This window comes from Scyliorhinus torazame, chromosome 6 (genome assembly GCF_047496885.1).
Source record: "Scyliorhinus torazame isolate Kashiwa2021f chromosome 6, sScyTor2.1, whole genome shotgun sequence".
In the NCBI taxonomy this organism is placed as follows: domain Eukaryota; kingdom Metazoa; phylum Chordata; class Chondrichthyes; order Carcharhiniformes; family Scyliorhinidae; genus Scyliorhinus; species Scyliorhinus torazame.
In genome coordinates, this window is record NC_092712.1 from 742,097 (window position 1) to 766,733 (window position 24,637).

At 64.0% G+C, this 24,637-nt stretch overlaps 1 protein-coding gene across 1 annotated transcript in view; it reads right to left on the bottom strand.

Annotated features, from left to right (window-relative positions):
• The window catches only part of mapk15 (mitogen-activated protein kinase 15), a 687,990-nt gene that overhangs the window by 481,844 nt on the left and 181,509 nt on the right, over positions 1 to 24,637 (bottom strand). Inside the window, 2 exon segments of the mRNA XM_072510157.1 lie at positions 499 to 574; positions 577 to 661. Of these exon segments, the coding sequence (XP_072366258.1) occupies positions 499 to 574; positions 577 to 661 (161 nt within the window).

A 24,637-nucleotide genomic window follows, 5' to 3' on the forward strand; every position in this document is an offset into this window, starting at 1 on the left:
CCCCTCCTCACACACACTCCCCCCGCCCCCCTCCTCACACACACTCCCCCCCGCCCCCCCCCTCACACACACTCCCCCCGCCCCCCCCCCCTCACACACTCCCCCCGCCCCCCCTCCCTCTCACACACTCCCCCCCGCCCCCCTCCTCACACACACTCCCCCCGCCCCCCTCCTCACACACACTCCCCCCGCCCCCCCCCCTCACACACTCCCCCTGCCCCCCTCCTCACACACACTCCCCCCGCCGCCCCCTCACACTCTCTCTGCGCTCTCTCTCTCAGAGCACAGATATTAATTCTGTTTCTCTCTCCACAGAAATTGTCGGACTTGTTGATTATTTCCAATATCTTGTTTTTATTTCAAATGAAATACTCCAACCTCAAACTCTGGTTAAGAACATCCAGATCAGCAGTAGAAAGGGTTGATATACACCCCTCAAACTATACTCTGTGATCTTTCTAATCCACCAGTTAAATACCAGTAACACCATCTTCTGACCTGGGAGATGCCAGGAGGATTTCTGGCGCTCGATACCAGCGCGTTGCCACGTATTCGGTTAATGCTGCATTCCCCTGCCCTCCGGGATCTGATTAATGCAGCGAGCCAGACCAAAATCGCACAGTTTGACAAAACAATCTGCATCCAGCAGGATGTTCGAGGGCTGGAAGGAGAGAACACAGCTAGAGTAAGGTCAGAGAAAGGTTTATTGTGACAGCCTGAATAATCTGCCTCTGTACATAGAATTTACAGTGCAGAAGGAGGCCATTCGGCCCATCGAGTCTGCACCGGCTCTTGGAAAGAGCACCCTACCCAAGCCCGAGGAGGAGGAGATTTTCTGATTTATCTTTGAAGTAAGGGGTGTTACGAGATCCAATGTTTATTTAAGATGTTCAGTTGAGTTCATGGAATAAACATTGTTTTGTGATTAAAAACCCACGTGTCCATAATTGTAATCCCACACCTGGAGAACAAGCCGTGTGCTGGGAAAAGCAACAAATCCATTAAAGGGGAGGTTGGTTGAACTCCATGATACATTTTGGGGTTCTGAAAACGCCTCGCCCATAACAATATAAATATCTGTAGTGAGAGTACCTTTAAGAAATGGGTGTTTACTTCTGCAGTGATGTCAGAGAGTGGGTGGAGCTGGGCAGCGTCTTTTTACTTTCGTTTTAGGCTGTTTGCTGCACAGGGTGTGTTTTAGTTTCGTTTTCAGAGCTGGATAGCTGCAGTCACAGCCAGAAGGGGTATTAGTCTCTCTCTCTGTAATCTAAAGACTGCAAATCGATCCTTTGGTGATTTAAAACTAATAACTGCTCTCAGTAGTGACTTTAACCTGATGTGCTTCTGTTAAAAGTTTTTTTTAAATCCTTCTGGATGTTAAAATGACAGCTTAAGCATTACTCAGTGTTGTATTCTTTGGGGATTATATTTGAATTAATGGTTGCTAAGATGTTCACTGTATGTTGTAAAAGGTTAACTTGAGTTAATAGAATAAACATTGTTTTGCTTAAAAAATACTTTTCCATTTCTGCTGTCCCACACCTGTAGAGTGGGCCGTCTGCTCCCCATACCACAATCTATTAAAAGTTGTGGGTCAGGTGAACTCCATGATACACTTTGGGGTTCTCTAAACCCTGGCCCATAACACTCCGCACAGACAGTGACCCTGGGACCCTAGAGCTGTGAAGCAATTGTGCTAACCACTATGCTACCGTGCTGCCCATGAAAGTATACACTGTACATGAAAGTATACATTGGCTTTTTCACCGTGGGTAAGGCATTGCTCCCTGGGGTGGTAGAGACGGAATAGATACAGCACAGGAACAGGCCCTTTGGCCCTCCATTCTCGGCAATTGTCATATCTGACCACACTCCACACTCTGTGGATGTGTTTGGAGAAGCATTACGCCAGCAACATCCGTGGAGATTGGATGTGGCATTGTTGGCGGATAAGGGGGGGGGGGTGCGGGGGTAGCTGTGGCTATAGGAACGTACGTGGAGTTTAACAAGAACAAGGAGGTTTCGCCTTCCACGCTCTGGGAGGCGTTAATGGCAGTTAATCGGGTGGAGGGATATTGATTAAGGCAGACAGAGATAAAGCGGGAAGGATGGAGAGACAAAGGTTGGTAGAGGCAATTCTGGCAGCTACCCGAAAGGAGGAGTTGTTGAAGGAGAGGAAGAAGCTTCAGATGAATTGGTATTGATATGGAAAGCGGTGGGCCAATTGCGTCGTGTACAGGGGGCATTCTACAAACATGGGGAGAAGGCCAGCAGGTTACTGGAGCAGTTGGTGGCCTCGAAGCAGATAGTGCAAATAAAGGACCCAGAGTGTGGAGTGCTTTCTGATCCAGGAAAGGTAAATGGGATGTTGATTCTGAAGAAGGATAAGGATGCAGAGGACTGTGGTTCACATCAGCCCATATCTCTGTTGAATGCCAATGCAATTGGCCACAGTGCTGGGAACTCAGATGGAGGAATGTCTCCCAGGGGCAGTAACTGAGAATCAGACGGGATTTGTGAAGTGTTGAGAACTGTTGGCCAGTATGAGGAGACTGGGTGTGAGGGGACTGGGTGTGAGGGGACTGGGTGTGAGGGGACTGGGTGTGAGGAGACTGGGTGTGAGGGGACTGGGTGTGAGGGGACTGGGTGTGAGGAGACTGGGTGTGAGGAGACTGGGTGTGAGGGGACTGGGTGTGAGGAGACTGGGTGTGAGGGGACTGGGTGTGAGGGGACTGGGTGTGAGGGGACTGGGTGTGAGGAGACTGGGTGTGAGAGGACTGGGTGTGAGGGGACTGGGTGTGAGGGGACTGGGTGTGAGGAGACTGGGTGAGAGAGGACTGGGTGTGAGGAGACTGGGTGTGAGGGGACTGGGTGTGAGGGGACTGGGTGTGAGGGGACTGGGTGTGAGGGGACTGGGTGTGAGGGGACTGGGTGTGAGGGGACTGGGTGTGAGGAGACTGGGTGTGAGGGGACTGGGTGTGAGGGGACTGGGTGTGAGGAGGCTGGGTGTGAGGGGACTGGGTGTGAGGGGACTGGGTGTGAGGAGATTGGGTGTGAGGAGATTGGGTGTGAGGAGACTGGGTGTGAGGGGACTGGGTGTGAGGGGACTGGGTGCGAGGGGACTGGGTGCGAGGAGACTGGGTGCGAGGGGACTGGGTGTGAGGGGACTGGGTGTGAGGGGACTGGGTGTGAGGGGACTGGGTGTGAGGAGACTGGGTGTGAGGAGACTGGGTGTGAAGGGACTGGGTGTGAGGGGACTGGGTGTGAGGGGACTGGGTGTGAGGAGACTGGGTGTGAGGAGACTGGGTGTGAGGGGACTGGGTGTGAGGGGACTGGGTGTGAGGAGACTGGGTGTGAGGAGACTGGGTGTGAGAGGACTGGGTGTGAGGGGACTGGGTGTGAGGGGACTGGGTGTGAGGAGACTGGGTGTGAGAGGACTGGGTGTGAGGAGACTGGGTGTGAGGAGACTGGGTGTGAGGGGACTGGGTGTGAGGGGACTGGGTGTGAGGGGACTGGGTGTGAGGGGACTGGGTGTGAGGGAACTGGGTGTGAGGGGACTGGGTGTGAGGGGACTGGGTGTGAGGAGGCTGGGTGTGTGGGGACTGGGTGTGAGGGGGCTGGGTGTGAGGAGATTGGGTGTGAGGAGACTGGGTGTGAGGGGACTGGGTGCGAGGGGACTGGGTGCGAGGGGACTGGGTGCGAGGAGACTGGGTGCGAGGGGACTGGGTGTGAGGGGACTGGGTGTGAGGGGACTGGGTGTGAGGGGACTGGGTGTGAGGAGACTGGGTGTGAGGAGACTGGGTGTGAGGAGACGGTGTGAGGAGACTGGGTGTGAGGAGACTGGGTGTGAGGGGACTGGGTGTGAGGGGACTGGGTGTGAGGGGACTGGGTGCGAGGGGGCTGGGTGTGAGGGGACTGGGTGTGAGGGGACTGGGTGTGAGGAGACCTGGCGCGAGGGGAGTGGGTGTGAGGAGACTGGGTGTGAGCGGACTGGGTGTGAGCGGACTGGGTGTGAGCGGACTGGGTGTGAGGGGACTGGGTGTGAGGGGGCTGGGTGTGAGGGGACTGGGTGTGAGGAGACTGGGTGTGAGGGGACTGGGTGTGAGGGGACTGGGTGTGAGGGGGCTGGGTGTGAGGGGACTGGGTGTGAGGAGACTGGGTGTGAGGAGACTGGGTGTGAGGAGACTGGGTGTGAGGGGACTGGGTGTGAGGAGACTGGGTGTGAGGAGACTGGGTGTGAGCGGACTGGGTGTGAGCGGACTGGGTGTGAGGGGACTGGGTGTGAGGGGACTGGGTGTGAGGGGACTAGGTGTGAGGGGACTGGGTGTGAGGAGACTGGGTGTGAGGGGACTGGGTGTGAGGAGACTGGGTGTGAGGGGACTGGGTGTGAGGGGACTGGGCACGAGGAGACTGGGCACGAGGAGACTGGGCACGAGGAGACTGGGCACGAGGAGACTGGGCGCTAGGAGACTGGGCGTGAGGAGACTGGGTGTGAGGAGACTGGGTGTGAGGGCACTGGGTGTGAGGGGGCTGGGTGTGAGGGGACTGGGTGTGAGGGGACTGGGTGTGAGGAGACTGGGTGTGAGGAGACTGGGTGTGAGGAGACTGGGTGTGAGGAGACTGGGTGTGAGGAGACTGGGTGTGAGGGGGCTGGGTGTGAGGAGACTGGGTGTGAGGAGACTGGGTGTGAGGAGACTGGGTGTGAGGAGACTGGGTGTGAGTGGACTGGGCACGAGGAGACTGGGCGCGAGGAGACTGGGTGTGAGGGGGCTGGGTGTGAGGGGGCTGGGTGTGAGGGGACTGGGTGTGAGGGGACTGGGCGCGAGGAGACTGGGCGCGAGGAGACTGGGTGTGAGGAGACTGGGTGTGAGGGGGCTGGGTGTGAGGAGACTAGGTGTGAGCGGACTGGGTGTGAGGAGACTGGGTGTGAGGAGGCTGGGTGTGAGGGGGCTGGGTGTGAGGGGACTGGGTGTGAGGGGACTGGGTGTGAGGAGACTGGGTGTGAGGGGACTGGGTGTGAGGAGACTGGGTGTGAGGAGACTGGGTGTGAGGAGACTGGGTGTGAGGGGACTGGGTGTGAGGAGACTGGGTGTGAGGAGACTGGGTGTGAGGAGACTGGGTGTGAGGAGGCTGGGTGTGAGGGGACTGGGTGTGAGGAGGCTGGGTGTGAGGGGACTGGGTGTGAGGGGACTGGGTGTGAGGGGACTGGGTGTGAGGGGACTGGGTGTGAGGAGACTGGGTGCGAGGGGACTGGGTGCGAGGAGGCTGGGTGTGAGGAGACTGGGTGTGAGAGACTGGGTGTGAGGAGACTGGGTGTGAGGAGACTGGGTGTGAGGGGACTGGGTGTGAGAGGACTGGGTGTGAGGAGACTGGGTGTGAGGAGACTGGGTGTGAGGGGACTGGGTGTGAGGGGACTGGGTGTGAGGGGACTGGGTGTGAGGGGACTGGGTGTGAGGGGACTGGGTGTGAGCGGACTGGGTGTGAGGGGACTGGGTGTGAGGGGACTGGGTGTGAGGGGACTGGGTGCGAGGGGACTGGGTGCGAGGGGACTGGGTGCGAGCGGACTGGGTGTGAGGGGACTGGGTGTGAGGGGACTGGGTGTGAGGGGACTGGGTGTGAGGAGACTGGGTGTGAGGGGACTGGGTGTGAGGAGGCTGGGTGTGAGGGGACTGGGTGTGAGGAGACTGGGTGTGAGGAGGCTGGGTGTGAGGAGGCTGGGTGTGAGGGGACTGGGTGTGAGGAGGCTGGGTGTGAGGGGACTGGGTGTGAGGGGACTGGGTGTGAGGAGATTGGGTGTGAGGGGACTGGGTGTGAGGGGACTGGGTGTGAGGGGACTGGGTGTGAGGGGACTGAGTGTGAGGGGACTGGGTGTGAGGGGACTGGGTGTGAGGGGACTGGGTGTGAGGGGACTGGGTGTGAGGGGACTGGGTGCGAGGAGACTGGGTGCGAGGGGACTGGGTGTGAGGGGACTGGGTGTGAGGAGGCTGGGTGTCAGGAGGCTGGGTGTGAGGGGACTGGGAGCGAGGGGACTGGGTGTGAGGGGACTGGGTGTGAGGAGACTGGGTGTGAGGGGACTGGGTGAGTGGAGGCTGGGTGTGAGGGGACTGGGTGTGAGGGGACTGGGTGTGAGGAGACTGGGTGTGAGGGGACTGGGTGTGAGGGGACTGGGTGTGAGGGGACTGGGTGTGAGGGGACTGGGTGTGAGGAGGCTGGGTGTGAGGGGACTGGGGCTGAGGGGACTGGGTGTGAGGAGACTGGGTGTGAGCGAACTGGGTGTGAGGGGACTGGGTGTGAGGAGACTGGGTGCGAGGGGACTGGGTGGGAGTGGACTGGGTGTGAGGGGACTGAGTGTGAGTGGACTGGGTGTGAGGGGACTGGGTGTGAGGGGACTGAGTGAGAGTGGACTGGGTGTGAGGGGACTGGGTGTGAGTGTACTGGGCGCGAGGAGGCTGGGCGCGAGGAGACTGGGTGTGAGGGGACTGGGTGTGAGGGGACTGGGTGTGAGGGGACTGGGTGCGAGGGGACTGGGTGCGAGGGGACTGGGTGCGAGGGGACTGGGTGCGAGGGGACTGGGTGTGAGGAGGCTGGGTGTGAGGGGACTGGGTGTGAGGGGACTGGGTGTGAGGGGACTGGGTGTGAGGGGACTGGGTGCGAGGGGACTGGGTGCGAGGGGACTGGGTGTGAGGAGGCTGGGTGTGAGGGGACTGGGTGTGAGGGGACTGGGTGTGAGGGGACTGGGTGTGAGGGGACTGGGTGTGAGGGGACTGGGTGTGAGTGGACTGGGTGCGAGGGGACTGGGTGTGAGGGGACTGGGTGTGAGGAGGCGGGGTGTGAGGGGACTGGGTGTGAGGGGACTGGGTGTGAGGGGACTGGGTGCGAGGGGACTGGGTGCGAGGGGACTGGGTGTGAGGGGACTGGGTGTGAGGAGGCTGGGTGTGAGGGGACTGGGTGTGAGGGGACTGGGTGTGAGGGGACTGGGTGTGAGGGGACTGGGTGTGAGGGGACTGGGTGTGAGGGGACTGGGTGTGAGGGGACTGGGTGTGAGGGGACTGGGTGTGAGTGGACTGGGCACGAGGAGACTGGGCACGAGGAGACTGGGTGTGAGGGACTGGGTGTGAGGGGACTGGGTGTGAGGAGACTGGGTGTGAGGAGGCTGGGTGTGAGGGGACTGGGTGCGAGGAGACTGGGTGGAAGGGGACTGGGTGCGAGGGGACTGGGTGTGAGGAGACTGGGTGTGAGGGGACTGGGTGTGAGGAGACTGGGTGCGAGGGGACTGGGTGGGAGTGGACTGGGTGTGAGGGGACTGGGTGTGAGGGGACTGGGTGTGAGGAGTCTGGGTGTGAGGGGACTGGGTGTGAGGGGACTGAGTGTGAGTGGACTGGGTGTGAGTGGACTGGGCGCGAGGAGGCTGGGCGCGAGGAGACTGGGTGTGAGGAGACTGGGTGTGAGGGGACTGGGTGCGAGGGGACTGGGTGTGAGGTGACTGGGTGCGAGGGGACTGGGTGTGAGGGGACTGGGTGTGAGGGGACTGGGTGCGAGGGGACTGGGTGCGAGGGGACTGGGTGCGAGGAGGCTGGGTGTGAGGGGACTGGGTGTGAGGGGACTGGGTGCGAGGGGACTGGGTGCGAGGGGACTGGGTGCGAGGGGACTGGGTGCGAGGGGACTGGGTGTGAGGGGACTGGTTGCTAGGGGACTGGGTGCGAGGGGACTGGGTGTGAGGGGACTGGTTGTGAGGGGTCTGGGTGCGAGGGGACTGGGTGCGAGGGGACTGGGTGCGAGGGGACTGGGTGTGAGGAGACTGGGTGTGAGGGGACTGGGTGTGAGGGGACTGGGTGTGAGGGGACTGGGTGTGAGGGGACAGGGTGTGAGGGGACTGGGTGTGAGGGGACAGGGTGTGAGGGGACTGGGTGTGAGAGGACTGGGTGTGAGGGGACTGGGTGTGAGGGGACTGGGTGTGAGGGGACTGGGTGTGAGGGGACTGGGTGTGAGGGGACTGGGTGTGAGGGGACTGGGTGTGAGGGGACTGGGTGTGAGGAGACTGGGTGTGAGGGGACTGGGTGTGAGGGGACTGGGTGTGAGGGGACTGGGTGTGAGGGGACTGGGTGTGAGGGGACAGGGTGTGAGGGGACAGGGTGTGAGGGGACTGGGTGTGAGAGGACTGGGTGTGAGGGGACTGGGTGTGAGGGGACTGGGTGTGAGGGGACTGAGTGTGAGGGGACTGGGTGTGAGGGGACTGGGTGTGAGGGGACTGGGTGTGAGGAGACTGGGCACGAGGAGACTGGGTGTGAGGGGACTGGGTGTGAGGAGACTGGGTGTGAGCGGACTGGGTGTGAGGGGACTGGGTGTGTGGGGACTGGGTGTGAGGGGACTGGGTGTGAGGGGACTGGGTGTGAGGGGACAGGGTGTGAGTGGACTGGGCACGAGGAGACTGGGCACGAGGAGACTGGGTGTGAGGGACTGGGTGTGAGGAGGCTGGGTGTGAGCGGACTGGGTGTGAGGGGACTGGGTGTGAGGGGACTGGGTGTGAGGGGATTGGGTGTGAGGGGACTGGGTGTGAAGCGACTGGGTGTGAGGGGACTGGGTGTGAGGGGACTGGGTGTGAGTGGACTGGGCACGAGGAGACTGGGCACGAGGAGACTGGGTGTGAGGGACTGGGTGTGAGGGGACTGGGTGTGAGGGGACTGGGTGTGAGGGGACTGGGCACGAGGAGACTGGGTGTGAGGGGCCTGGGTGTGAGGGGACTGGGTGTGAGGGGACTGGGTGTGAGGGGACTGGGTGTGAGGGGACTGGGTGTGAGGGGACTGGGTGTGAGGGGACTGGGTGTGAGGAGACTGGGTGTGAGGAGACTGGGTGTGAGGAGGCTGGGTGTGAGGAGACGGTGTGAGGGGACTGGGTGTGAGGGGACTGGGTGTGAGGAGGCTGGGTGTGAGCGGACTGGGTGTGAGGGGACTGGGTGTGAGGAGACTGGGTGTGAGGAGACTGGGTGTGAGGAGACTGGGTCTGAGGGGACTGGGTGTGAGGAGACTGGGTGTGAGGGGACTGGGTGTGAGGGAACTGGGTCTGAGGGGACTGGGTGTGAGGAGACTGGGTGTGAGGGGACTGGGTGCGAGGAGACTGGGTGCGAGGGGACTGGGTGTGAGGGGACTGGGTGTGAGGAGGCTGGGTGTAAGGAGGCTGGGTGTGAGGGGACTGGGTGTGAGGGGACTGGGTGCGAGGGGACTGGGTGTGAGGGGACTGGGTGTGAGGAGACTGGGTGTGAGGGGACTGGGTGCGAGGAGGCTGGGTGTGAGGGGACTGGGTGTGAGGGGACTGGGTGTGAGGAGACTGGGTGTGAGGAGACTGGGTGTGATGGGACTGGGTGTGAGGGGACTGGGTGTGAGGGGACTGGGTGTGAGGGGACTGGGTGTGAGGAGGCTGGGTGTGAGGGGACTGGGGCTGAGGGGACTGGGTGTGAGGAGACGGTGTGAGCGAACTGGGTGTGAGGGGACTGGGTGTGAGGAGACTGGGTGTGAGGGGACTGGGTGTGAGGGGACTGAGTGTGAGTGGACTGGGTGTGAGGGGACTGGGTGTGAGGGGACTGAGTGAGAGTGGACTGGGTGTGAGGGGACTGGGTGTGAGTGGACTGGGCGCGAGGAGGCTGGGCGCGAGGAGACTGGGTGTGAGGAGACTGGGTGTGAGGGGACTGGGCACGAGGAGACTGGGCGCGAGGAGACTGGGTGTGAGGAGACTGGGTGTGAGGGGACTGGGTGTGAGGGGACTGGGTGTGAGGGGACTGGGTGTGAGGGGACTGGGTGCGAGGGGACTGGGTGCGAGGGGACTGGGTGCGAGGGGACTGGGTGCGAGGAGGCTGGGTGCGAGGGGACTGGGTGTGAGGGGACTGGGTGTGAGGGGACTGGGTGTGAGGGGACTGGGTGCGAGGGGACTGGGTGCGAGGGGACTGGGTGCGAGGGGACTGGGTGTGAGGAGGCTGGGTGTGAGGGGACTGGGTGTGAGGGGACTGGGTGTGAGGGGACTGGGTGTGAGGGGACTGGGTGTGAGTGGACTGGGTGCGAGGGGACTGGGTGTGAGGGGACTGGGTGTGAGGAGGCGGGGTGTGAGGGGACTGGGTGTGAGGGGACTGGGTGTGAGGGGACTGGGTGTGAGGGGACTGGGTGCGAGGGGACTGGGTGTGAGGGGACTAGGTGTGAGGAGGCTGGGTGTGAGGGGACTGGGTGTGAGGGGACTGGGTGTGAGGGGACTGGGTGTGAGGGGACTGGGTGTGAGGGGACTGGGTGTGAGGGGACTGGGTGTGAGGGGACTGGGTGTGAGTGGACTGGGCACGAGGAGACTGGGCACGAGGAGACTGGGTGTGAGGGACTGGGTGTGAGGGGACTGGGTGTGAGGAGACTGGGTGTGAGGAGGCTGGGTGTGAGGAGGCTGGGTGTGAGGGGACTGGGTGCGAGGAGACTGGGTGGAAGGGGACTGGGTGCGAGGGGACTGGTTGTGAGGAGACTGGGTGTGAGGGGACTGGGTGTGAGGAGACTGGGTGGGAGTGGACTGGGTGTGAGTGGACTGGGCGCGAGGAGGCTGGGCGCGAGGAGACTGGGTGTGAGGAGACTGGGTGTGAGGGGACTGGGTGCGAGGGGACTGGGTGTGAGGTGACTGGGTGCGAGGGGACTGGGTGTGAGGGGACTGGGTGTGAGGGGACTGGGTGCGAGGGGACTGGGTGCGAGGGGACTGGGTGCGAGGAGGCTGGGTGTGAGGGGACTGGGTGTGAGGGGACTGGGTGCGAGGGGACTGGGTGCGAGGGGACTGGGTGCGAGGGGACTGGGTGTGAGGGGACTGGTTGCGAGGGGACTGGGTGCGAGGGGACTGGGTGTGAGGGGACTGGTTGTGAGGGGACTGGGTGCGAGGGGACTGGGTGCGAGGGGACTGGGTGCGAGGGGACTGGGTGCGAGGGGACTGGGTGTGAGGAGACTGGGTGTGAGGGGACTGGGTGTGAGGGGACTGGGTGTGAGGGGACTGGGTGTGAGGGGACAGGGTGTGAGGGGACTGGGTGTGAGGGGACAGGGTGTGAGGGGACTGGGTGTGAGAGGACTGGGTGTGAGGGGACTGGGTGTGAGGGGACTGGGTGTGAGGGGACTGGGTGTGAGGGGACTGGGTGTGAGGGGACTGGGTGTGAGGAGACTGGGTGTGAGGGGACTGGGTGTGAGGGGACTGGGTGTGAGGGGACTGGGTGTGAGGGGACAGGGTGTGAGGGGACAGGGTGTGAGGGGACTGGGTGTGAGAGGACTGGGTGTGAGGGGACTGGGTGTGAGGGGACTGGGTGTGAGGGGACTGGGTGTGAGGAGACTGAGTGTGAGGGGACTGGGTGTGAGGGGCCAGGGTGTGAGGGGACTGGGTGTGAGGGGACTGGGTGTGAGGGGACTGGGTGTGAGGGGACTGGGTGTGAGGGGACTGGGTGTGAGGGGACTGGGTGTGACCGGCTGGGTGTGAGGGCACTGGGTGTGAGGGGACTGGGTGTGAGGAGACTGGGTGTGAGGGGACTGGGTGTGAGGAGACTGGGTGTGAGGGCACTGGGTGTGAGGAGACTGGGCACGAGGAGGCTGGGCGCGAGGAGACTGGGTGTGAGGGCACTGGGTGTGAGGAGACTGGGTGTGAGGGGACTGGGTGTGACCGGCTGGGTGTGAGGGCACTGGGTGTGAGGGGGCTGAGTGTGAGGAGACTGGGTGTGAGGGGACTGGGTGTGAGGAGGCTGGGTGTGAGGGGACTGGGTGTGAGGGGACTGGGTGTGAGGGGACTGGGTGTGAGTGGACTGGGTGTGAGGGGACTGGGTGTGAGGGGACTGGGTGTGAGGGGACTGGGTGTGAGGAGACTGGGTGTGAGGAGACTGGGTGTGAGGAGACTGGGTGTGAGGGGACTGGGTGTGAGGAGACTGGGTGTGAGGGGACTGGGTGTGAGGGGACAGGGTGTGAGGGGACTGGGTGTGAGGGGACTGGGTGTGAGGAGGCTGGGTGTGAGGGGACTGGGTGTGAGGAGACTGGGTGTGAGGAGACTGGGTGTGAGGAGACTGGGTGTGAGGGGACTGGGTGTGAGGGGACTGGGTGTGAGGAGGCTGGGTGTGAGGGGACTGGGTGTGAGGGGACTGGGTGTGAGGGGACTGGGTGTGAGCGGACTGGGTGTGAGCGGACTGGGTGTGAGCGGACTGGGTGTGAGCGGACTGGGTGTGAGGGGACTGGGTGTGAGGGGACTGCGTGTGAGGAGGCTGGGAGTGAGGGGACTGGGTGTGAGGGGACTGGGTGTGAGGGGACAGGGTGTGAGGGGACTGGGTGTGAGAGGACTGGGTGTGAGGGGACTGGGTGTGAGGGGACTGGGTGTGAGGGGACTGGGTGTGAGGGGACTGGGTGTGAGGGGACTGGGTGTGAGGAGGCTGGGAGTGAGGGGACTGGGTGTGAGGGGACAGGGTGTGAGGGGACTGGGTGTGAGGGGACTGGGTGTGAGGGGACTGGGTGTGAGGGGACAGGGTGTGAGGGGACTGGGTGTGAGAGGACTGGGTGTGAGGGGACTGGGTGTGAGGGGACTGGGTGTGAGGGGACTGGGTGTGAGGGGACTGGGTGTGAGGGGACTGGGTGTGAGGGGACTGGGTGTGAGGGGACTGGGTGTGAGGAGACTGGGTGTGAGGGGACTGGGTGTGAGGGGACTGGGTGTGAGGGGACTGGGTGTGAGGGGACAGGGTGTGAGGGGACAGGGTGTGAGGGGACTGGGTGTGAGGGGACTGGGTGTGAGGGGACTGGGTGTGAGGGGACTGGGTGTGAGGAGACTGAGTGTGAGGGGACTGGGTGTGAGGGGCCAGGGTGTGAGGGGCCAGGGTGTGAGGGGACTGGGTGTGAGGGGACTGGGTGTGAGGGGACTGGGTGTGAGGGGACTGGGTGTGAGGGGACTGGGTGTGAGGGGACTGGGTGTGAGGGGACTGGGTGTGACCGGCTGGGTGTGAGGGCACTGGGTGTGAGGGGACTGGGTGTGAGGAGACTGGGTGTGAGGGGACTGGGTGTGAGGGCACTGGGTGTGAGGGCACTGGGTGTGAGGAGACTGGGCACGAGGAGGCTGGGCGCGAGGAGACTGGGTGTGAGGGCACTGGGTGTGAGGAGACTGGGTGTGAGGGGACTGGGTGTGACCGGCTGGGTGTGAGGGCACTGGGTGTGAGGGGGCTGAGTGTGAGGAGACTGGGTGTGAGGGGACTGGGTGTGAGGAGGCTGGGTGTGAGGGGACTGGGTGTGAGGGGACTGGGTGTGAGGGGACTGGGTGTGAGTGGACTGGGTGTGAGGGGACTGGGTGTGAGGGGACTGGGTGTGAGGGGACTGGGTGTGAGGAGACTGGGTGTGAGGAGACTGGGTGTGAGGAGACTGGGTGTGAGGGGACTGGGTGTGAGGAGACTGGGTGTGAGGGGACTGGGTGTGAGGGGACAGGGTGTGAGGGGACTGGGTGTGAGGGGACTGGGTGTGAGGAGGCTGGGTGTGAGGGGACTGGGTGTGAGGAGACTGGGTGTGAGGGGACTGGGTGTGAGGGGACTGGGTGTGAGGAGGCTGGGTGTGAGGGGACTGGGTGTGAGGGGACTGGGTGTGAGGGGACTGGGTGTGAGCGGACTGGGTGTGAGCGGACTGGGTGTGAGCGGACTGGGTGTGAGGGGACTGGGTGTGAGGGGACTGGGTGTGAGGGGACTGGGTGTGAGGAGGCTGGGAGTGAGGGGACTGGGTGTGAGGGGACTGGGTGTGAGGGGACTGGGTGTGAGGGGACTGGGTGTGAGCGGACTGGGTGTAAGGGGACTGGGTGTGACCGGCTGGGTGTGAGGGCACTGGGTGTGAGGGGACTGGGCACGAGGAGGCTGGGCGCGAGGAGACTGGGTGTGAGGGCACTGGGTGTGAGGAGACTGGGTGTGAGGGGACTGGGCGTGAGGGCACTGGGTGTGAGGAGACTGGGTGTGAGGAGACTGGGTGTGAGGAGACTGGGTGTGAGGGGACTGGGTGTGAGGGGACTGGGTGTGAGGGGACTGGGTGTGAGGGGACTGGGTGTGAGGGGACTGGGTGTGAGGGGACTGGGTGTGAGGAGACTGGGTGTGAGGAGACTGGGTGTGAGGGGACTGGGTGCGAGGAGACTGGGTGTGAGGGGACTGGGTGCGAGGGGACTGGGTGTGAGGGGACTGGGTGTGAGGGGACTGGGTGTGAGGGGACTGGGTGTGAGGGGACTGGGTGTGAGGGGACTGGGTGTGAGGGGACTGGGTGTGAGGGGACTGGGTGTGAGGAGACTGGGTGTGAGGGGACTGGGTGTGAGGGGACTGGGTGTGTGGAGACTGGGTGTGAGGAGGCTGGGTGTGAGGAGACTGGGTGTGAGGAGACTGGGTGTGAGGGGACTGGGTGTGAGGGGACTGGGTGTGAGGGGACTGGGTGTGAGGGGACTGGGTGTGAGGAGACTGGGTGTGAGGAGACTGGGTGTGAGGGGACTGGGTGCGAGGGGACCGGGTGTGAGGAGACTGGGTGTGAGGGGACTGGGTGTGAGGAGACTGGGTGTGAGGAGACTGGGTGCGAGGGGACTGGGTGTGAGGGGACTGGGTGTGAGGGGACTGGGTGTGAGGAGACTGGGTGTGAGGAGACTGGGTGTGAGCGGACTGGGTGTGAGGGGACTGGGTGTGAGCGGACAGGGTGTGAGGGGACTGGGTGTGACCGGCTGGGTGTGAGGGCACTGGGTGTGAGGGGACTGGGCACGAGGAGGCTGGGCGTGAGGAGACTGGGTGTGAGGGCACTGGGTGTGAGGAGACTGGGTGTGAGGGGACTGGGTGTGACCGGCTGGGTGTGAGGGCATTGGGTGTGAGGGGACTGGGCACGAGGAGGCTGGGCGCGAGGGGACTGGGCGTGAGGGCACTGGGTGTGAGGAGACTGGGTGCGAGGGGACTGGGTGTGAGGAGACTGGGTGTGAGGGGACTGGGTGCGAGGGGACTGGGTGTGAGGGGACTGGGTGTGAGGAGACTGGGTGTGAGGGGACTGGGTGTGAGCGGACTGGGTGTGAGGGGACTGGGTGTGAGGAGACTGGGTGTGAGGAGACTGGGTGTGAGGGGACTGGGTGTGAGGAGGCTGGGTGTGAGGAGGCTGGGTGTGAGGGGACTGGGTGTGAGGGGACTGGGCGTGAGGAGGCTGGGTCTGAGGGGACTGGGTGTGAGGGGACTGGGTGTGAGGGGACTGGGTGTGAGGGGACTGGGTGTGAGGGGACTGGGTGTGAGGGGACTGGGTGTGAGGGGACTGGGTGTGAGGGGACTGGGTGTGAGGAGACTGGGTGTGAGGGGACTGGGTGTGAGGGGACTGGGTGTGAGGGGACTGGGTGTGAGGGGACTGGGTGTGAGGGGACTGGGTGTGAGGGGACTGGGTGTGAGGGGACTGGGTGTGAGGGGACTGGGTGTGAGGGGACTGGGTGTGATGGGATTGGGTGTGAGGGGACTGGGTGTGAGGGGACTGGGTGTGAGGGGACTGGGTGTGAGGGGACTGGGTGTGAGGAGACTGGGTGTGAGGGGACTGGGTGTGAGGGGACTGGGTGTGAGGGGACTGGGTGTGAGGGGACTGGGTGTGAGGAGATTGGGTGTGAGGAGACTGGGTGTGAGGGGACTGGGTGTGAGGGGACTGGGTGCGAGGGGACTGGGTGCGAGGAGACTGGGTGCGAGGGGACTGGGTGCGAGGGGACTGGGTGTGAGGGGACTGGGTGTGAGGGGACTGGGTGTGAGGGGACTGGGTGTGAGGAGACTGGGTGTGAGGAGACTGGGTGTGAGGAGACTGGGTGTGAGGGGACTGGGTGTGAGGAGACTGGGTGTGAGGAGACTGGGTGTGAGGGGACTGGGTGTGAGGGGACTGGGTGTGAGGGGACTGGGTGCGAGGGGACTGGGTGTGAGGGGACTGGGTGTGAGGAGACCTGGCGCGAGGGGAGTGGGTGTGAGGAGACTGGGTGTGAGCGGACTGGGTGTGAGCGGACTGGGTGTGAGGGGACTGGGTGTGAAGGGGCTGGGTGTGAGGGGACTGGGTGTGAGGAGACTGGGTGTGAGGGGACTGGGTGTGAGGGGACTGGGTGTGAGGGGGCTGGGTGTGAGGGGACTGGGTGTGAGGAGACTGGGTGTGAGGAGACTGGGTGTGAGGAGACTGGGTGTGAGGGGACTGGGTGTGAGGAGACTGGGTGTGAGGAGACTGGGTGTGAGCGGACTGGGTGTGAGCGGACTGGGTGTGAGGGGACTGGGTGTGAGGGGACTGGGTGTGAGGGGACTGGGTGTGAGGGGACTGGGTGTGAGGAGACTGGGTGTGAGGAGACTGGGTGTGAGGGGACTGGGTGTGAGGGGACTGGGTGTGAGTGGACTGGGTGTGAGGAGACTGGGTGTGAGGGGACTGGGCACGAGGAGACTGGGCACGAGGAGACTGGGCACGAGGAGACTGGGCGCTAGGAGACTGGGCGTGAGGAGACTGGGTGTGAGGGGGCTGGGTGTGAGGGGACTGGGTGTGAGGGGACTGGGTGTGAGGGGACTGGGTGTGAGGAGACTGGGTGTGAGGAGACTGGGTGTGAGGAGACTGGGTGTGAGGAGACTGGGTGTGAGGAGACTGGGTGTGAGGAGACTGGGTGTGAGTGGACTGGGCACGAGGGGACTGGGCGCGAGGAGACTGGGTGTGAGGGGGCTGGGTGTGAGGGGGCTGGGTGTGAGGGGACTGGGCACGAGGAGACTGGGCGCGAGGAGACTGGGTGTGAGGAGACTGGGTGTGAGGGGGCTGGGTGTGAGGAGACTAGGTGTGAGCGGACTGGGTGTGAGGAGACTGGGTGTGAGGAGGCTGGGTGTGAGGAGGCTGGGTGTGAGGGGGCTGGGTGTGAGGGGACTGGGTGTGAGGGGACTGGGTGTGAGGAGACTGGGTGTGAGGGGACTGGGTGTGAGGGGACTGGGTGTGAGGAGACTGGGTGTGAGGAGACTGGGTGTGAGGAGACTGGGTGTGAGGAGGCTGGGTGTGAGGAGGCTGGGTGTGAGGAGGCTGGGTGTGAGGGGACTGGGTGTGAGGAGGCTGGGTGTGAGGGGACTGGGTGTGAGGGGACTGGGTGTGAGGGGACTGGGTGTGAGGAGACTGGGTGTGAGGGGACTGGGTGTGAGGGGACTGGGTGCGAGGGGACTGGGTGCGAGGGGACTGGGTGTGAGGAGACTGGGTGTGAGGGGACTGGGTGTGAGCGGACTGGGTGTGAGGGGACTGGGTGTGAGGAGACTGGGTGTGAGGGGACTGGGTGTGAGGGGACTGGGTGTGAGGAGGCTGGGTGTGAGGAGGCTGGGTGTGAGGGGACTGGGTGTGAGGGGACTGGGCATGAGGAGGCTGGGTCTGAGGGGACTGGGTGTGAGGGGACTGGGTGTGAGGGGACTGGGTGTGAGGGGACTGGGTGTGAGGGGACTGGGTGTGAGGGGACTGGGTGTGAGGAGACTGGGTGTGAGGGGACTGGGTGTGAGGGGACTGGGTGTGAGGGGACTGGGTGTGAGGGGACTGGGTGTGAGGAGACTGGGTGTGAGGGGACTGGGTGTGTGGAGACTGGGTGCGAGGGGACTGGGTGTGAGGAGGCTGGGTGTGAGCGGACTGGGTGTGAGGAGACTGGGTGTGAGGAGACTGGGTGTGAGGGGACTGGGTGTGAGGGGACTGGGTGTGAGGGGACTGGGTGTGAGGAGACTGGGTGTGAGGAGACTGGGTGTGAGGGGACTGGGTGCGAGGGGACCGGGTGTGAGGAGACTGGGTGTGAGGGGACTGGGTGTGAGGAGACTGGGTGCGAGGGGACTGGGTGCGAGGGGACTGGGTGTGAGGGGACTGGGTGTGAGGGGACTGGGTGTGAGGAGACTGGGTGTGAGGAGACTGGGTGTGAGCGGACTGGGTGTGAGGGGACTGGGTGTGAGCGGACAGGGTGTGAGGGGACTGGGTGTGACCGGCTGGGTGTGAGGGCACTGGGTGTGAGGGGACTGGGCACGAGGAGGCTGGGCGTGAGGAGACTGGGTGTGAGGGCACTGGGTGTGAGGAGACTGGGTGTGAGGGGACTGGGTGTGACCGGCTGGGTGTGAGGGCATTGGGTGTGAGGGGACTGGGCACGAGGAGGCTGGGCGCGAGGGGACTGGGCGTGAGGGCACTGGGTGTGAGGAGACTGGGTGCGAGGGGACTGGGTGTGAGGAGACTGGGTGTGAGGGGACTGGGTGCGAGGGGACTGGGTGTGAGGGGACTGGGTGTGAGGAGACTGGGTGTGAGGGGACTGGGTGTGAGCGGACTGGGTGTGAGGGGACTGGGTGTGAGGAGACTGGGTGTGAGGAGACTGGGTGTGAGGGGACTGGGTGTGAGGAGGCTGGGTGTGAGGAGGCTGGGTGTGAGGGGACTGGGTGTGAGGGGACTGGGCATGAGGAGGCTGGGTCTGAGGGGACTGGGTGTGAGGGGACTGGGTGTGAGGGGACTGGGTGTGAGGGGACTGGGTGTGAGGGGACTGGGTGTGAGGGGACTGGGTGTGAGGAGACTGGGTGTGAGGGGACTGGGTGTGAGGGGACTGGGTGTGAGGGGACTGGGTGTGAGGAGACTGGGTGTGAGGGGACTGGGTGTGAGGGGACTGGGTGTGAGGGGACTGGGCATGAGGAGGCTGGGTCTGAGGGGACTGGGTGTGAGGGGACTGGGTGTGAGGGGACTGGGTGTGAGGGGACTGGGTGTGAGGGGACTGGGTGTGAGGAGACTGGGTGTGAGGGGACTGGGTGTGAGGAGACTGGGTGTGAGGGGACTGGGTGTGAGGGGACTGGGTGTGAGGGGACTGGGTGTGAGGAGACTGGGTGTGAGGGGACTGGGTGTGAGGGGACTGGGTGTGAGGGGACTGGGTGTGATGGGATTGGGTGTGAGGGGACTGGGTGTGAGGGGACTGGGTGTGAGGGGACTGGGTGTGAGGGGACTGGGTGTGAGGAGACTGGGTGTGAGGGGACTGGGTGTGAGGGGACTGGGTGTGAGGAGGCTGGGTGTGAGGGGACTGGGTGTGAGGGGACTGGGTGTGAGGAGATTGGGTGTGAGGAGACTGGGTGTGAGGGGACTGGGTGCGAGGGGACTGGGTGCGAGGAGACTGGGTGCGAGGGGACTGGGTGCGAGGGGACTGGGTGTGAGGGGACTGGGTGTGAGGGGACTGGGTGTGAGGAGACTGGGTGTGAGGGGACTGGGTGTGAGGAGACTGGGTGTGAGGAGACTGGGTGTGAGGGGACTGGGTGTGAGAAGACTGGGTGTGAGGAGACTGGGTGTGAGGGGACTGGGTGTGAGGGGACTGGGTGTGAGGAGACTGGGTGTGAGAGGACTGGGTGTGAGGAGACTGGGTGTGAGGAGACTGGGTGTGAGGGGACTGGGTGTGAGGGGACTGGGTGTGAGGGGACTGGGTGTGAGGGGACTGGGTGTGAGGGGACTGGGTGTGAGGGGACTGGGTGTGAGGAGACTGGGTGTGAGGGGACTGGGTGTGAGGGGACTGGGTGTGAGGAGGCTGGGGGACTGGGTGTGAGGGGACTGGGTGTGAGGAGACTGGGTGTGAGGAGACTGGGTGTGAGGGGACTGGGTGTGAGGGGACTGGGTGCGAGGGGACTGGGTGCGAGGAGACTGGGTGCGAGGGGACTGGGTGTGAGGGGACTGGGTGTGAGGGGACTGGGTGTGAGGGGACTGGGTGTGAGGAGACTGGGTGTGAGGAGACTGGGTGTGAGGAGACTGGGTGTGAGGAGACTGGGTGTGAGGGGACTGGGTGTGAGGGGACTGGGTGTGAGGGGACTGGGTGCGAGGGGGCTGGGTGTGAGGGGACTGGGTGTGAGGGGACTGGGTGTGAGGAGACCTGGCGCGAGGGGAGTGGGTGTGAGGAGACTGGGTGTGAGCGGACTGGGTGTGAGCGGACTGGGTGTGAGGGGACTGGGTGTGAAGGGGCTGGGTGTGAGGGGACTGGGTGTGAGGAGACTGGGTGTGAGGGGACTGGGTGTGAGGGGACTGGGTGTGAGGGGGCTGGGTGTGAGGGGACTGGGTGTGAGGAGACTGGGTGTGAGGAGACTGGGTGTGAGGAGACTGGGTGTGAGGGGACTGGGTGTGAGGAGACTGGGTGTGAGGAGACTGGGTGTGAGCGGACTGGGTGTGAGCGGACTGGGTGTGAGGGGACTGGGTGTGAGGGGACTGGGTGTGAGGGGACTGGGTGTGAGGGGACTGGGTGTGAGGGGACTGGGATGGAGTGGACTGGGTGTGAGGAGACTGGGTGTGAGGGGACTGGGCACGAGGAGACTGGGCACGAGGAGACTGGGCACGAGGAGACTGGGCGCTAGGAGACTGGGCGTGAGGAGACTGGGTGTGAGGGGGCTGGGTGTGAGGGGACTGGGTGTGAGGGGACTGGGTGTGAGGAGACTGGGTGTGAGGAGACTGGGTGTGAGGAGACTGGGTGTGAGGAGACTGGGTGTGAGGAGACTGGGTGTGAGGAGACTGGGTGTGAGTGGACTGGGCACGAGGGGACTGGGCGCGAGGAGACTGGGTGTGAGGGGGCTGGGTGTGAGGGGGCTGGGTGTGAGGGGACTGGGTGTGAGGGGACTGGGCACGAGGAGACTGGGCGCGAGGAGACTGGGTGTGAGGAGACTGGGTGTGAGGGGGCTGGGTGTGAGGAGACTAGGTGTGAGCGGACTGGGTGTGAGGAGACTGGGTGTGAGGAGACTGGGTGTGAGGAGGCTGGGTGTGAGGGGACTGGGTGTGAGGGGACTGGGTGTGAGGAGACTGGGTGTGAGGGGACTGGGTGTGAGGAGACTGGGTGTGAGGAGACTGGGTGTGAGGGGACTGGGTGTGAGGAGACTGGGTGTGAGGAGACTGGGTGTGAGGAGACTGGGTGTGAGGAGGCTGGGTGTGAGGAGGCTGGGTGTGAGGGGACTGGGTGTGAGGAGGCTGGGTGTGAGGGGACTGGGTGTGAGGGGACTGGGTGTGAGGGGACTGGGTGTGAGGAGACTGGGTGTGAGGGGACTGGGTGTGAGGGGACTGGGTGTGAGGGGACTGGGTGTGAGAGGACTGGGTGTGAGGAGACTGGGTGTGAGGAGACTGGGTGTGAGGGGACTGGGTGTGAGGGGACTGGGTGTGAGGGGACTGGGTGTGAGGGGACTGGGTGTGAGGAGACTGGGTGTGAGGGGACTGGGTGTGAGGGGACTGGGTGTGAGGGGACTGGGTGTGAGGAGACTGGGTGTGAGGGGACTGGGTGTGTGGAGACTGGGTGCGAGGGGACTGGGTGTGAGGAGGCTGGGTGTGAGCGGACTGGGTGTGAGGAGACTGGGTGTGAGGGGACTGGGTGTGAGGGGACTGGGTGTGAGGGGACTGGGTGTGAGGGGACTGGGTGTGAGGAGACTGGGTGTGAGGAGACTGGGTGTGAGGGGACTGGGTGCGAGGGGACCGGGTGTGAGGAGACTGGGTGTGAGGGGACTGGGTGTGAGGAGACTGGGTGCGAGGGGACTGGGTGCGAGGGGACTGGGTGCGAGGGGACTGGGTGTGAGGGGACTGGGTGTGAGGAGACTGGGTGTGAGGAGACTGGGTGTGAGCGGACTGGGTGTGAGGGGACTGGGTGTGAGCGGACTGGGTGTGAGGGGACTGGGTGTGACCGGCTGGGTGTGAGGGCACTGGGTGTGAAGGGACTGGGCACGAGGAGGCTGGGCGTGAGGAGACTGGGTGTGAGGGCACTGGGTGTGAGGAGACTGGGTGTGAGGGGACTGGGTGTGACCGGCTGGGTGTGAGGGCATTGGGTGTGAGGGGACTGGGCACGAGGAGGCTGGGCGCGAGGAGACTGGGCGTGAGGGCACTGGGTGTGAGGAGACTGGGTGCGAGGGGACTGGGTGTGAGGAGACTGGGTGTGAGGGGACTGGGTGCGAGGGGACTGGGTGTGAGGGGACTGGGTGTGAGGAGACTGGGTGTGAGGGGACTGGGTGTGAGCGGACTGGGTGTGAGGGGACTGGGTGTGAGGAGACTGGGTGTGAGGAGACTGGGTGTGAGGGGACTGGGTGTGAGGAGGCTGGGTGTGAGGAGGCTGGGTGTGAGGGGACTGGGTGTGAGGGGACTGGGCATGAGGAGGCTGGGTCTGAGGGGACTGGGTGTGAGGGGACTGGGTGTGAGGGGACTGGGTGTGAGGGGACTGGGTGTGAGGGGACTGGGTGTGAGGGGACTGGGTGTGAGGAGACTGGGTGTGAGGGGACTGGGTGTGAGGAGACTGGGTGTGAGGGGACTGGGTGTGAGGGGACTGGGTGTGAGGGGACTGGGTGTGAGGAGACTGGGTGTGAGGGGACTGGGTGTGAGGGGACTGGGTGTGAGGGGACTGGGCGTGAGGAGGCTGGGTGTGAGGGGACTGGGTGTGAGGGGACTGGGTGTGAGGGGACTGGGTGTGAGGGGACTGGGTGTGAGGGGACTGGGTGTGAGGGGACTGGGTGTGAGGGGACTGGGTGTGAGGGGACTGGGTGTGAGGAGGCTGGGAGTGAGGGGACTGGGTGTGAGGGGACTGGGTGTGAGGGGACTGGGTGTGAGGGGACTGGGTGTGAGCGGACTGGGTGTAAGGGGACTGGGTGTGACCGGCTGGGTGTGAGGGCACTGGGTGTGAGGGGACTGGGCACGAGGAGGCTGGGCGCGAGGAGACTGGGTGTGAGGGCACTGGGTGTGAGGAGACTGGGTGTGAGGGGACTGGGCGTGAGGGCACTGGGTGTGAGGAGACTGGGTGTGAGGAGACTGGGTGTGAGGAGACTGGGTGTGAGGGGACTGGGTGTGAGGGGACTGGGTGTGAGGGGACTGGGTGTGAGGGGACTGGGTGTGAGGGGACTGGGTGTGAGGGGACTGGGTGTGAGGAGACTGGGTGTGAGGAGACTGGGTGTGAGGGGACTGGGTGCGAGGAGACTGGGTGTGAGGGGACTGGGTGCGAGGGGACTGGGTGTGAGGGGACTGGGTGTGAGGGGACTGGGTGTGAGGGGACTGGGTGTGAGGAGACTGGGTGTGAGGGGACTGGGTGTGAGGGGACTGGGTGTGAGGGGACTGGGTGTGAGGAGACTGGGTGTGAGGGGACTGGGTGTGTGGAGACTGGGTGTGAGGAGGCTGGGTGTGAGGAGACTGGGTGTGAGGAGACTGGGTGTGAGGGGACTGGGTGTGAGGGGACTGGGTGTGAGGGGACTGGGTGTGAGGAGACTGGGTGTGAGGAGACTGGGTGTGAGGGGACTGGGTGCGAGGGGACCGGGTGTGAGGAGACTGGGTGTGAGGGGACTGGGTGTGAGGAGACTGGGTGCGAGGGGACTGGGTGCGAGGGGACTGGGTGTGAGGGGACTGGGTGTGAGGGGACTGGGTGTGAGGAGACTGGGTGTGAGGAGACTGGGTGTGAGCGGACTGGGTGTGAGGGGACTGGGTGTGAGCGGACAGGGTGTGAGGGGACTGGGTGTGACCGGCTGGGTGTGAGGGCACTGGGTGTGAGGGGACTGGGCACGAGGAGGCTGGGCGTGAGGAGACTGGGTGTGAGGGCACTGGGTGTGAGGAGACTGGGTGTGAGGGGACTGGGTGTGACCGGCTGGGTGTGAGGGCATTGGGTGTGAGGGGACTGGGCACGAGGAGGCTGGGCGCGAGGGGACTGGGCGTGAGGGCACTGGGTGTGAGGAGACTGGGTGCGAGGGGACTGGGTGTGAGGAGACTGGGTGTGAGGGGACTGGGTGCGAGGGGACTGGGTGTGAGGGGACTGGGTGTGAGGAGACTGGGTGTGAGGGGACTGGGTGTGAGCGGACTGGGTGTGAGGGGACTGGGTGTGAGGAGACTGGGTGTGAGGAGACTGGGTGTGAGGGGACTGGGTGTGAGGAGGCTGGGTGTGAGGAGGCTGGGTGTGAGGGGACTGGGTGTGAGGGTCTGGGCGTGAGGAGGCTGGGTCTGAGGGGACTGGGTGTGAGGGGACTGGGTGTGAGGGGACTGGGTGTGAGGGGACTGGGTGTGAGGGGACTGGGTGTGAGGGGACTGGGTGTGAGGAGACTGGGTGTGAGGGGACTGGGTGTGAGGGGACTGGGTGTGAGGGGACTGGGTGTGAGGAGACTGGGTGTGAGGGGACTGGGTGTGAGGGGACTGGGTGTGAGGGGACTGGGTGTGAGGAGACTGGGTGTGAGGGGACTGGGTGTGAGGGGACTGGGTGTGAGGGGACTGGGTGTGATGGGATTGGGTGTGAGGGGACTGGGTGTGAGGGGACTGGGTGTGAGGGGACTGGGTGTGAGGGGACTGGGTGTGAGGAGACTGGGTGTGAGGGGACTGGGTGTGAGGGGACTGGGTGTGAGGAGGCTGGGTGTGAGGGGACTGGGTGTGAGGGGACTGGGTGTGAGGAGATTGGGTGTGAGGAGACTGGGTGTGAGGGGACTGGGTGTGAGGGGACTGGGTGCGAGGGGACTGGGTGCGAGGAGACTGGGTGCGAGGGGACTGGGTGCGAGGGGACTGGGTGTGAGGGGACTGGGTGTGAGGGGACTGGGTGTGAGGGGACTGGGTGTGAGGAGACTGGGTGTGAGGAGACTGGGTGTGAGGAGACTGGGTGTGAGGGGACTGGGTGTGAGGAGACTGGGTGTGAGGAGACTGGGTGTGAGGAGACTGGGTGTGAGGGGACTGGGTGT